At 44.6% G+C, this 14742-nt stretch overlaps 1 protein-coding gene across 4 annotated transcripts in view; it reads left to right on the top strand.

The window, feature by feature from the left end:
* The window catches only part of RBBP8 (RB binding protein 8, endonuclease), a 382091-nt gene that overhangs the window by 348995 nt on the left and 18354 nt on the right, over positions 1 to 14742 (top strand). For all 4 annotated transcript variants that reach the window (XM_069220014.1, XM_069220013.1, XM_069220015.1 and 1 more), the window contains one exon: positions 5645 to 5741. In XM_069220014.1, coding sequence (XP_069076115.1) covers positions 5645 to 5741 — 97 coding nt within the window. The remainder of the gene's footprint in view (positions 1 to 5644; positions 5742 to 14742) is intronic.

A 14742-nucleotide genomic window follows, 5' to 3' on the forward strand; every position in this document is an offset into this window, starting at 1 on the left:
CGTCGCACAGCTTCCACTCCGCCGGCTCGATTCCGAGCCGGCTTCATCGTGGAAGCCTCTTTCCCGCTGGGCTGGCGGGCGGTATGAAGGCGACCGCCCGCCAGCCCAGCGGGAAAGTCAGAATTACCGCGGCGGTCTTTCGACCGCGGAACGGTAATCTGACGGCGGGACTTTGGCGGGCGGCCTCCGCCGCCCGCCAAGGTCAGAATGAGGGCCTAAGTCCCTAGCTTTAAGTAATTACTCACTGGGGGGTCCCCAGGTTCCAACCAGTAATGATAAAGTGGGGGTCCACAGGAGTAAAAAAGGTTGGGAACCACTGGATTAAAGGAATCCTTTTTCAGCTGCTGGGGTGGATTTTTCTTCAGTTCATCTTGAATGTGATTATATGTGAGATCTGTGTCGAACAAGGCTCCAGGATGTCTGCTGCTTTATAATCAATATGTGTTGTATTTGTGCTTATTGCATCCACTGTGCGACAGCAGAACACTAAACCAGGAAGAACAGTTACAACTGTCTTAGGTTGGAGGAGTCTCAAGGGCACCAGAATGTACTTGGACCTAAATGTGTACAGAACACTTTTGAGTTTGAGTTCCTCCTGAATTTGCATCATTTTTCAAATTGCTGACAGTTAAATTATCGGATCTACTGTCATCTGTAATGAATCATTCATCATCTGCACATAACTAACAAATTAGGCCACAGTGATAATTGTTGAAGGTGTGTAAAGTTAAATATAACTGGCGACTAAGCTATTCAACAAGTCAGCATGGTGAATGCTTAAGTGTACTAAGACCATACTCTGTGATCTCCTGTTCGAAGGTAAATGAAACAAACTTATATCTCTTATTAGCACTATGAAAATATCGGAATGTGTGAGTGTTAAATCCAACAAAAATTTTAATTCTAAATGCAGCACTCAGTAAGCAATTCACCAAAACATGGTGATCTGCCATGTTGAATGATTTGAAGAGGACAAGAGGCATCAGTAACCTATGTTATGTTACGTTTTCCTTTATAAACCGGGTTCAACCCAGAGGGGTATCTAAGCGCTAGGTGAGTACAAACAAAATCACAACCGGACATACTAAAAACCCAGATCGACCCCTGACTGACTTAATCAGTCCTGAAAAGCCAAGTTTTAACGGCCTTACAGAAGTTCAAGAGAGGGTCAATCCTTCTTGCCTCGGGCAGTAGCATGTTCCACATCTTATCTGCTACAATTGAGAAGGCTCTCCATTCCACCCCCTAATCCCCTCTTCCCCCCAATTCGGTCTCACAAAATCTGGGGGAAATAACCTTCATCCTCCCTGCAGATCTCAGGGCTCTAACGGGGACATACCAGGAGGAGGCAGCCCTGAGATATCCTGATCTGGATTGATGCCGTGCCTTATGAACCAGACAGACTGCCTTGAATATTATTCTCTTTCTAATCAAAAGCCAATGTAGGGATGTCAGTCTCTCCCTTACCAAGTCCCTCTTCGGGTGCCCAAGACCCAGCCTAGCTGCTCCTTTTTGGATCATTGGGAGCTTGTTAAGGAGTTATTTGGCCGCATTTAGATACAGGGTATTACAATAGTCCAAGCGTGAGATTATAACTGCCAGGATCACTGGCACCCTCACCTCCTGCACAATATACTTGAAGATTTTCCTGAGCATTTTTAGAACTCCGTGGCACGTATTCACAGTTTTGTTGACCTTCCCCTCAAAGGTCAGTCCTACATCGAAGATCACACCAAGATTTTCAGCTTCCTTCACTAGGGTGGGTGTAGGGCCTCACACCTCAGGCCACCAACTGCTATTCTAGATATCACTGTTAGCCCCAAACAACAGAATCTCTGTTTTATCACAATTCATCTTCAGCCAGATTTGTTACATCCAGCTGCTGATCTCCACCATACAGGCCCTAAATCTCTCTGTCAACACTGTCCACTCTTTCCCCAATGATACAATGTTTTGAGTGTCATCAGCGTACGAAGTCACCTGGAAACCGTAAGACTTTATCAAGTGTGCTATCGGCGTCACATACTAGTTAAACAGCGCTGGACTAAGAGACGATCCCCGAGGGACACAGCCTGTCTCAGCCTACTCACTACTAGAGATGGTGAAATGGTGTCGAAGGCTGCTGACAGGTCCAGCATGACAAGAATGACACCATTGCCCTGATCTACCTGGCACCTAATATAGTCTGAGGCTGACAAAAGCGCAGACTCCGTACTATGATTTGTCTCTGAAGCCATGCTGTGAAAAGTCTAGGCACTTATTATTACTTAGAAAAAGAGTTAGTCCCTTGTTCAAATGTTTTAACTGGAACTGGTAATCAAGAGATGGGCCTGAGATTTTTCAGTTTATTAGCATCTCTGTGTGGCTTCTTTTTCAGTGGTCGAATGATGGCTTCTTTCCACCTCAGCAGAAATTCTCCAGCAACCAGCACTCACTCATAAGTTAACCCTAGAGCCTCTGCTATAAACTCTGGAGCTCTCTAACACTCTAGGAGGGCATGGATCTTCAGGCGACCCTGGCCTAATTTGCATTATTAGGAATCGATCATATCCTGAGTAAGAGGGGGAAAGGTGGCTAACATATTACTAATAAAGCCCCACTTGCTCCTCCCTCCTAGGTTCTCTGACATCAGGAAACACAGCATGGATATAAAGAGTTTTGTCCCTAAAAAAGACAGCTACTTTATCACAGAAGACCTGTGAATGTTCCAGATCATCTTGTGAAGGAGGGGGATGACCGCATCATGACTGTTTTAAGCCGCTCACGCGGGATGTTAATAGCTTCTCTAATCTCCTGGGAAAAGAAGGCCATCTTAGCTTCCTTTATGGCTCCCTTATAACGAATCAATAAATTGCTATGTTTCAATTTATTCTCCAGACTGGGATCTAATCTCCATCTTCTCTGTTGCTTCTGATATTTTCTTTGGAGAATTTTCAAGTCTTCAGAAAACCATTGCGCCAATATTTTCCTCATTACTTTTTTAGCATTCCCAATAGGTGCTTACTTCATCCAGTACAGTAAGATGCCAATTATTCAATTGTGCTGCAGGTTTGATCTTACTGTCCCCCACCTTCCAGAGAGTTCTGGCCAATTTATCCTCTAAAACTCTTCCTGAAATATTGCCCCATTTTCTTGTCACCCCATTCCTGTCCACTGTAGGAAGCTTCACAGATGATGAAAATAGAAGCGCACAATGACCTGACCAATTAAGTGGCAAGCATTCCCCTATTCACACTGCGTTATCATTCGTGAAAATCTCATCAATCCTATGCCCTACCATGTGAGTAGACGTTTTTACAGTTTGGGATATCCCAAAGTCCTTCATCAGATCAAGGAAGGCCTTAGCATCCTTCTCCTTTTCTGATTCAAGATAGAGATTAAAATCCCCCAAACACAAGAAATGATTCTTATTATTAGTAATATCAGGGCCTATTATTTGATCCCAGTATTCTAGGAACTGAGCTTTAGGGCCTGGTGGATGATAGGCCAGTAACTCTGACAACAGCAGTACGTTTTTCTTATAAAGTGTGAAAGATCCCGCTCCACAGTCCTCCTTCACTAGAGTTCCTCTAGCCTCCAATGTACTGCCCAGAACTTGATGGAACACAATCTACGTCCCTGTCTAACCTGGCAATGGCAAACCCTTCTGGAACTGCCATCACAAAATCCGGGCCAGAGTCATCCTCTGCCCATGTTTCAGTCAAAAATAAGCAGTCATGCTCCCTTATCTCAGTACTGTGTTTGGGCATAGACCACACATTGATCAAGGCAAGTTTCAGTGTGGTTGTTGCCCCCTCTGTTCCCACCCTCTGACACCGAACGTCCTTGAAAAGGCTATTTTACTAGCCCCAGCCCTTCCAATCACTGTCCCATTCACAGGTCGGACACCTGAACCGTTCTGACTCCATGAGGTCCCACTGGCAGGAACTTCCCTCCCTACTAAGCCGGCATAGTTCCATCAATTTCCCCATGGAAAACCTCATCCTGTTCAGACCTTCTAAGTAACCGGCAGCCTCCCTGGCTCCTGGCGTCATCCTGGCATGGACGGGCGCAGACGGGCATGTCCGCGCACTGATATCCTGGCCCCCTGGTCATGTGACCCTATGTGCAGGCAGCAACAACTTGTCCACAGCCCGCCCCACAACAGTGGCAAAACAAAAACGGCTGTCTCCCTCTCTAACAGGCCCACATAGTCTAAAATCAAAGCCTAAAATCCCCAAAACAGCATCAACACAAAGTAAAATATCCTCCAAATACAATCAGCACCAGGTAAAATAAAAGTTAAGCAAAAGTATCGCTGTTCTGGAGCAATTCAGATCACCCTAAGGTGTCTGCGCATCAGCGCACTGATGTCCTGCCCCACCCCCTCCCTTGGATCATGTGACCCTACGTGTGGGTAGCAACATCTAGTCCACAGCCTTCCCCGAACCAGTGGCAATGCATAAATGGCTGCCACCCCTCTCCAATCGGGCTCTAACAGGCCCACTTAGTCTAAAAAATGTTTAATGTACATTGCACATAAGAAGGTAATCTCATCTGGTTAACAGCATTCCTTGCTTCCAACTTGCATAAAACTTCATTGCATGAGGCTTTTAAGTTTTTGATTTACTAGAAATACTTGAATGTGAGCAAACATGATCCTTCCTAGATGTCCAGCCACAATACAAAGAATTGTGATTGCAGTTATGTAAGGCAGTCTGTTTTTCAGAGCAGCTTGATGTAAGTTGGATCCATAGTCCTCTGCTAACTGTTTGCAAACCTTTTCTCAACCAGTTATGATTTTGTGGATATGTCATTGAATAAATACGTAATATATTTAAGTAAGAGAAATCATCACACCTTCATGCCAGCCCATTCAAACGAGTTAAAGCAATGGTCGGTATTTGGTTGTTCATATTGAAGGTGGCAATGTAGTGATTTTTCCACACTGGCATCTAGGTCGTATAGTGTCAGACACAGGATAATTACCTCATTGAGTTCAAGGGTTATGCTTGTTTCCACTTGCTATCAACCACAGGGTCTTGAGCTTAAAACTTAATTAAGCTGTTCCTTTCAGTGTTTAATTTGTGCTAATGATTGCACGTCGTGGACACCGGAATTCATTATCAGAGCCCAGGACTTATATTCCATCATAAGACTGACTAGATCATGAGAAAGAAAGTCAGAAAAGGATGAATGGAGGAACAATAGGAAGATGGGAAAACAGTGATATGGAAAGAAAGTAGGGATGAAAAAGGGTCTGCAAGAAGGAGACAAACAGACAGGAATTGTAGGGTGGTAGACGTAAGAGGCATGCCCTGGAGCTAAGACTGACAGCCTCGATATTCATCAAGCCTACTTTTGGCAGTGCTGCAGCATGCGTGAAAGAATCACTTTAATCTTGAGCTTTTGTTTTTTAGACATGTGTTCCTCCCCTCCTAATGGCTGAGATTGCCCAAATATTTTATGAGGTTTGGACAAATTAAACTATTTCAAGTAGCTATTGTTGTTTAGGCATAACATTACTGTTTAAAAGCCAGCTACAAAAATAAGGGATGAGTTCTGTTACTGCCATGCACACACGTCTGTCATAGGTTTTCTTCTTGAAAGTGAGCTTGTCAGTTTTCTGAGTAGCATTTGAATTTGTAATATCTTCTCTCCTTAGAAAGAAAGGATACCTGGATTTTCCTCATATTGAGGTTGTGCGGAACAAAGAAGAAAGAAGAAAAATGCTTGGGCACACTTGCAAAGAATGTGAAATAGTAAGTATGAGTAGCTAATTTTCAAACATTTTCAGGAAATGAAATATATCACTACAGTGGGAGCATTTTTCAAAACATGCTTTAATCAGTCACTGTTTCATAATGCCAGTCAAGGCACCTGTCTGTGTTTGAGTCTGATGACTTAAAAGGAGTTTTATTACTCTTTTTAGGGTTTTTCCATATGCGTGGTAAGAATTAGGACTGCTTAAGATTTACTTCAACAACTGTGCCGAAATTTAGAGATCTACATTAGGTACATATTATACTTAACCTTCCTGACTGGTTTTATACACCATACAACTTTGCCTTACTGTATTAAATATAGATCCTTGGGTAAAATACATATTTGAGTACAATTTGTCCTACTGCAAAAGGTTTAAAATGGCCGAGCAAAGTGTCATTCTTAACCTTGTTTATCTGATGGAGACTTCTAGCGCACTTAGAATATTCCCAACGCATCAGACTGGATCTGGAATTTATTTGGTGAGCAGTACTCCAGCATGCGGGTAGGTTGCGTTGTTCGGCTCCACATGGCGTCATCTTGCTGTAAGTGATGTGCATGTTGCCTTTATAGGCACAATCCCACTATGCTGAAGTGAGTTCTTTACTTACTGCGCCAGTCAGAGCAGATCTGGAGAAGAGCTACACCCAGTCTTTTTTTTTGGCTATTTGTCAAAGATTGTTTCGAGACTTTGTCTTCTGGTGTGAAGGATGTCCACCAGAAAGGCAGATTGTCAGCCATAGTGATGGGCCATCATTTGGTTTGTCTCTGGTGTCTTGAGCATGACGATGACGCCAAGACAGGGAAGTATTGCATGCATTGCATCCTAAGGCGCTGAGGGAGTGCCCCCTCAAGCTCCTCGCTGCCTGATGTTGATTGTCTCCACGACGCTCAAGGTCTCAGAAAGGTCCCGAGATAGTTTGAGGAGTCGGGGGTGTCCCACAAAAAGAAAATGAAGTCTAAGAAATGTTTAATTTAGCAGCCCAAGTCTTCGGACATGCTGCCGGGCCATTTGCATTAGAGGCCTCGCTCCGTGGTGGTGTCTGGGCTGTCTGCGCACCTCCCTGAATTTTCAGGAGTGACCGCTGCCCAACTAAAGGAATTTTATGCGGTCACGCATTTATGACTACCCTACTCCACTGGAGCGCCCTTGTTCCCCACTGGCCCGGAAGGTGCCCCTGCTGGTCTTCCACCACAGGTGCTCTCTGCGCTTGTCAGACCCCAGGAATCCTTCAATGGTGCTGTCTTCATCATCATTCCAGAATCTGATATAGAGCCAAATGGGTATTTTCTGATGCTGGGTCAGGGGCTGATTGGGTGCAGACTCCCCATATCTGAGACAGTGCCTTATTCTTTTGACAACTCTGAATTGGGTGATGAGTGGGAGGGGTCTTCAGATCCTTATGAATACCAGTCATTACAAGATCTTGAGGACAACTGGTATGAGGATCTGGTGGTCGCTAATGGACTGGACTCCTACTCACACTAGCCTGGTCTCTACCTCTACCATAGCTACAGAGGAGGCTGCCTCTTCTACAATGGTTCACAGGGGCTTCTGTGCATAGGACAATTGCCCGCCACCATCACCATGACCCAGGAGACCCTAGTTTGATCACCCAGCACCCCATCTCAGAGAGCTTGGTGGTCCAAGCCTCCACCTCCAAAGTCATCCCTAGCTCATTCCCTCCCGCTCTACCAGACAGGGAATCCAAAAGGCTGGATACCCTCAGAAAGAAAATGTTCTCTTCCATCAGCCTGGCACTGTGGTTTGTGAACACTGCATGTCTCTTAGACCTTTCCATCTGGGACTCTGTTGCATTAGTGCTTCCCATGGTCTCAGATGAGGACAGAGTCCTACTCTCTCAAGCAATTGCTGATGATAGGGATGCAGCCAAGTTCACCATCAGATGTGGGCTGGACACAACAGACTTGCTGGCAGAGCGATTTCACTGTCAATGGCCATTAGGCGCCGCACCTGGGTGAGAACCACTGCCTTTTCAAGCGATGTCCAGGCCTCGCTCATGAACATGCCGTTTGGCTCCCACCTGGAGAGAAGATGGACTCGGCACTTGAGCACTTTCAGGACATCAGAGCTAAGGCCAGGTCCTTGGGCCTTTCCATGGTCCCTCACCAACACCAGTCTGCCTTCTGCCCCTTTCGTGGCCATGGAAGGGGCTTTCAACCACATCTTTACATGCGCATCTACCCTGACCAAAAAATTGAGCAATCTTTTTGTGGCTGGGGACGTGGTTCCCAAAGACCTTGTGGGACAAGTAGCCAGACGTTGAGCCAGTCCACCACCTCCTGCCAACCGCAGCCTCCAAACCCCTTTAGTTTGCGATCTGACCATCATGGGTATCCAGTGGGAGGCAGGCTACACCATCATTTGCACCACTAGAGGTCAATAACATACGACTGGTGGGTTTTGCAGCTCCACAGAGGCTACTTCCTCCACTTTGTGACAACCTCCACCTCCCCCATGCCACCTACTTAAAACAGGCTGACAAGGGCCACCTCTCCTTGCTCCGTCAGGAGGTGTTGGCCGTGTTGGCTATGGGAGCTATAGAGAATATGCCAGCATCAGCAATAGGTCATGGTTGCAATTCCCGCTACTTTCTGGTGCCGATGTCCTATTCTAGACCTGCACCTTCTCAATCTCTTCCTTGAAAAGGAGACATTTTAGATTCTCACGCTTGCACAAGTCCTATCTACTGTGGTCCCAGGAGGCTGGGTGGTATTGGATTTGCAGGATGCTTATTATCACATCCCCGTCATGCCTGCCCAAAGGCGTTACATACTGTTCACTGTTGGCCAAGAGTACTTTCAGTTTGCCGTGCTCCTCTTCGGCCTTACCAGTGCCCCTCAGGTGTTCAGAAGAGTGATGGCAGTGGTCACAACTCATCTACAGAGGTCAGGGGTTCCAGTCTTCCCCTTCATCGACAATTAGCTTTTGAAGGCAAACTTGCCACAGGCAGTCCTCTCCCACCTTCAGGCTACAGCAGACCTTTTGCATTCGCTTGGGTTCACTATCAACGTGCTAAAGTCACATCTGACTCCCTCTCAGATGCCTCCTTTCATCGGAGCTGTTCTGGACACACTGCAGTTTTGGGCTTATCCTCCCAAGCTGTGAGTCCAGGATAACAATGATTCAGCATCTATCCTGGATTTCAGTGGGACTGAGTCTAAGGCTGTTAGGCCTCATGGCCTCCTGCTTCCTTCTAGTAACACACACCTGCTGGCTTATGAGGGCCCTGCAGTGGGACCTGAAGTTCCAGTGGTTGCAGCATTAGGAGAATCTCTCCAACTTGGTCCAGGTCTTGAAGGGAACTGCAAAAGACCTGCAGTGGTACCTAGCAAACCACGATAGGGTCAGTGGCAGAACCTTGTCCCTTCTCTAACCAAAACTGACTGTTGTGACAGATGTGACACTCCTGTGCTGGGGCTACCATCTCAGAGAGGTAGAGATCAGAGGACTCTGGTTTCCGGAGCAGTCCAATCTATTGGAGCTTTGGACGATCCGATTGGAATTGAAAGCCTTTCTACCTTCAGTCAGGGGAAGGCTGGTCCAGGTGTTCACGGGCAAGAGACCAGTCGTGGTATTGCAACTAACAGGGAGATGTGGGGTCATGCATCCTTTGTCATGAGTCCTTGTTCCTCTGGACTTGGCTGAAACACCAGGACATATCCCTAGTGGTCAACACCTGGTGGGCTCTCTGAACGTCAGAGCTGACAAACTCAGCTGTCAATGCCTAGCAGATCATGAAAAGCATTCACATCCGTAGGTGGCGCAAGATCTCTTCCTAGAGTGGGGAGAGCCTTCGTTAGATTGGTGTCTCAGTCGAACGCGCAGTTTTGCATGCTGGAATTTCCAAGACTGCTATCACTTGGAGATGCTTTTTGTCTCGACTGGCGCTCCAGCCTCCTGTATGCCTTTCTGACCAGACTACTCCTTCCCAGAGTTCTCAGGAAGATCAGAAACTACCAGATCCAGGTCATTCTTGTGGGACCGGATTGGGCACGGAGAGTCTGATATCCCAAGCTGTTAAACATGAGCATGGGTCCTCAGATTAGGCTGCCTCTTTGGGAGGATCTTCTGTTGCAGCAGCAGAAGCAGGGTCCTGCACCCCAACGGGAAACCGTTTCGCCTTCATGCGTGATCGAGCAGTGATAGTTGAGAGCTTTCAACCGTCTGCACGAAGTCTGCAATGTTATTTTGGCAGCCAGGTGTTCTTCCACCAAGACGGTATACGCCTGCCGCTGGAGCATGTTTGTGGCATGGTGCACAGATAAAAAAGTTGACCTTCTATTTGCAGCCCTTTCCCAGGATCTTTTGGTTATTCTTACCCAGCAGGGCTCAGCTTTGGTGACACTGAAGGATTATTTGTCTGCCATGTCTACATTTGTGCACTTGCCAGATCAGTCCTCCCTTTTCAAACCCCCCCCTATTGCCTGTAGGTTTCTGAAAGGCCTTCACCATATGTTCTAACCAGCACCTTTCATTATGCCTCACTGGGACCTTAACCTGGTTATCACATCTTTGGTATGTGCTCCCTTCAAGCCACTATATATGTGCTCTCTCAGGCTTCTTACTATGAAAACAGCCTTCCTAGTGGCGATAACATCTGCTCGCAGGGTCGGTGAGCTGCAGGCACTCTTAGCGCATCCTCTGTACATGAGTGCTCAAAGGCAAGGTTCATCATACAAACATACTCAGCAAGGGGAACGTTCCACAATCAAGTAGATTATCAAGTAATGTGGGGATTGTGTCTTGTGCCAAATGCATAAACTATATAACTGGGCAATGGTTACAATTATGGTGGCAGCAATAATAACAATATAAGCAAATAGGTCACGCCTTTGGGACTTTTCGACTTTGCTAATGGTATTTAGCTATGCCGCACATCGTCTCTGATGCAGTGCTGCATGGCTAAAGGATGCAAAAAAACAAAAAATGTGTGTGCGCGTGCCTAGACGATGCAGCCACTTTAATTTTTTAGTTACCAATCCAAGTTGGATCGGTAACTAAGGAGGAAAAAAAAGAGATTTTTTTTTTAATTTAAAGCCTGTGGCGGCAGTGCAGGAAAGTAAGGAGGGAGGGAAGCAACAGGGCTGGATGACGAAAGTAGCACAAAGGAGGTGGGAGCTACACGGTGGTGCACTGCAAGGTTAATACAGCATTGGTGGATGGTTAATGCATCCAACCAGTGTAGAATGGGAAAAAAGTTTTTTTTCGCTACATGTAGATGGAAATAGATGGCTGAATGAAATGTAGCACCAGCGACTGACAAGCTATTCACATACACAGATGGGGAAGAAATAAAAATGCACCCCAATAACACAGGTATATCCTTGAATCATAACAAGATAGTGGATTAACCTAATCTGTTTGTTGCCCTCAGGTTGCAGGTTCAGCCCCCTTATTTCCATTTCTGTTGGTTAATGCAATGAAGACAATTTAAATAAGGAAAAAGTTAATTAATAACTAAATCAATCATTAGAAAATCAGATTTCGGTGTGCACAATAATAGTATGAAAAACAATCAACTAGGATCATTTTTCACACCTTGTTTTCCCGTAAGGGTGATAATACAGACTTAATAACAAAAGAAAATGAAAATCTACAGGTTTGGAAAGTATGAAGTAGAAGACACTACTTGTGGGAGCACAGAGAAGAAGGAGGGACATATTCTGTTTCGTTAAAACCGTAAATGTTCGGCCGACAGTGAAAATGAAATACATGTCTGAGAATGTTTGCTGGAAAATTTGGGGGGAGGGGTGAAGAAAGTAAATTTTCTCATTTAAAGTAAACTGCTCCCGATCCTGAACTTGCTTGCTTTCTCTGGATAATTTACAGATGCTCCCCTAGTCCTCCCTAAAATAAACAAGCAACAACTAAGGGGGTGAAAACCGGTGAAGCAACAATAATAAAATCAAACCAGTGCCTACAAGCTGTTAACCCACTGCACAAGGCGATACATCTTTGTTTACACGAGCAGATGCTCATACCACACACATTTCTGCAGCTGTCCCCAAACACGAGACAACACTATGCTCTTCTTTCACATACCCAGGTGTCTAGTTAAAAAAATTAGCTCTTGGCAGACAAGTTAGTCTTAGGACACTGGTGTAGTAATGGGGTAGAGAGGTTTTGATTTAGCAAAAGCTCTTCCAGTCTGATTTAAAGTCCTGTCTTGAGGAAGTCAGTAGCAGCTCAGAAGGGAAAGATTCCAGTCTTTGGAGCAGGACCAGTCACTGAACTTTGACTCGTGCAATACATGGAGTCACTGATGCTTTACCTTCCTGGTGTCACAAATGCTTGTAATTTCTCTGCTATAGGATAGGATAGGTTATGTTTTACACTTGTACTTTAGTCATTAACGGAACCAACCAGGCACCGTGCTGTAAGACCACATTGACTTTGTACGGTCAATATTTATCCGTTCTCATCTTGAGCGATAGGCCCTGTCACATAAGTGTGGTTCAGTTTTTTTTTTTTGCAGAAAAAGTATTGGAAACTTTGGTGATCGGAATTGTGTGCATCCCTGCAGATTCCAGGACTTAACCTCACAGATGCATGACTTTAGACAAAGTTGGACATTTGCAGGGCTTTCTGGGTAAGAAAATATCATGGGCTCCACGCAAGTCACAATACCCTGGTTTGGTCTCCCATGGTTGTCCATTTTTCTGAAATGCCTAGGTTTAATAGCTTTCCCTGGGTGGTGGCTGAAATCACAACTTTCCACATAGCGAAAATGGGTCTGTTTTCAGGGTGAGAATGTGATGTTTCCATGTTGCTTTCCTGTCAGACAGTCACATAAGTGGGGTAATGTTTTTGTGTCAGCAAAATTATTGCAATACATAATAGTATAACATTTGGTATTATCAGTTAATTTCCCTCAATTTTACCATCTAAATTAAGCCAATGTGCAAGAAAGAACACATTTTGGAAAATATCCTCTGAATCATGATTGCCTGGGTAACCCCAAATTCAGAGTTACACAAATAACCACTGTTCCTAAACTCAGTATCTTGGACACATTAAAAAATGCATACTTTTCCTTAGTATTCCTTTTTCATTCTTTAGATTTCACCACATGAATTGCTGCATGGTCGGTATACAAAACAAATCACTGAGCTGCAGGTCAGTTGTTGGCTCTGGGCATCTCGTGTTTTTGGAATAATAAACAGGGTGTATCTATGTGACCATAAGGGTCTGGTGTACACCAGTTCTGTAATTACGACTGAAAACATCGCCTATATATATTTATTCCTGCTTTTTTTCTTTTTACATTTTTTATTTCAATTATTAGTTTATTTGTGATATCCATAAGCAAGCTACATAAATACCTCCCCCCCCGGCTCAATTCCAATTTTGTTTCTACTTTTAGAACTATATAGCTATCCGAATTTACTTATGGGTTAGATACCTGTTTCCATCACAAATTTCAAGTGGTAGAAACCACTTAAAATAAAGAAAAAAATCTACCACTTAGAAAAACGAACTACTAGTATTTTTTAAAGTGCTTGTTTCTAATAATTGGGAAGTAGATAGTCTTAGCTCAATAAACCTTTTGTTGATGCCACTTTTGGGGGTGGGGAGCTTTCTTGCAAAACACTTGTTCCAATTTTTGTTTTTAAAATGTTCCTGTTATGTTGGCTGTTTTTTTCCAGTTTCTTCCAAGGAAACTCACAAACCCTAGGTATCTTTAGAATCCCCATCTTGTGGGGAAACAAAGCGCATATTTGGCATGGTTACCTTTTGCGGGAAAAAAATATGAAGGCTTATCCATGAAGTGCCCCAACATTAAAAGCTAAAAAGAGCTCAGCACTTTCCAGGGAGTGGGGACTCCAAATGAGATTGAGGTAGGGGTGTGGATTGGGGGGGCGGGCGGGAATCAGCAGCTAAGGTGTTAAGAGAGCTGTGCCGGTAGAATACAGTTATTGTTCCTATGTTCTCGTACATTATAAATGCTGGCATCTGAATACAAGAGCCTATTCCAGAATGTGCTCAGCTTTATAAACCTGAATAAAAACAGGACACAAAAAAGCAGCTGCCGTTGCTTTGTGCCAAACTGCTGTGAATTAAGTTTTCATTTCCTGTCTCAGCATGTAGATGGAATATTCCCCCTCTTCTGCTAGTGAAGCTAGGTCTTATTACAAGCTGGCATTATTTGTTAAATTGAGTTGTTAGCAAAATATTATATTTGCTTCTACTTTCCGTGTGTTTTTTTTTTTGCAAATGTTATGCCTCTTCTGTTGTCTAATACTGCCTAACCAGAAACATTACCTTGTCCCCCCCAAAGCATTTTAAGGTTATGAAAATAAAACGCAGAACTCTCTCTGAAGGATCTGTTCAGACGAATATCCCTTTGGGGAATGTGTAGTCCAGGAAGGAAGTAATACGAGAAAAAGCATTGTGAGAGGTTTTTGGTAATTAACAGTAAGAAATATCCTGTATATGTCTTCCTTCGGCAAATGGCAGTGCTGGCAGAGAGGCAAGCTGCTTGTGCCATGGTTTACTATGCAGACCGTGCAGCTGCATGTTTTGTCAGAAGGGTCTTGACGAGAATCCAATAAGTTAAGCTATTGATCATATTGCCAATATTTGCACAAGGGCCTTGATTTGAAGGACATCCTGGTGAATTTACGAACTACGACTAGTCCTCAATCTCTCACACCAAGCTCCCATCACACCACATCTTAGGGAACTCCACTGAGTCCCAATAAACAAACTGGCACACTTCAATTTCCTCACCCACACCTACAAAATCTCACACACAACACTGGCCCTGCCTACTTATACATCACTCATTCACTTATACCAACCTTCCAGACACCTCTGCTCTGCTGGTCTCTCAATAGCACTCATACACAAAAGCTGAGATGGGGGGTGCACCTTCTCGTACCTGGACCCTAAAGCCTGGAACGACCTCCCACAACACATCAGAGAATCTTCTTTTCTTCTTGACTTTCACAAGAAGTTAAAGACCTGGCGTTTCA

This window comes from Pleurodeles waltl, chromosome 2_2 (genome assembly GCF_031143425.1).
Source record: "Pleurodeles waltl isolate 20211129_DDA chromosome 2_2, aPleWal1.hap1.20221129, whole genome shotgun sequence".
NCBI lineage: Eukaryota > Metazoa > Chordata > Amphibia > Caudata > Salamandridae > Pleurodeles > Pleurodeles waltl.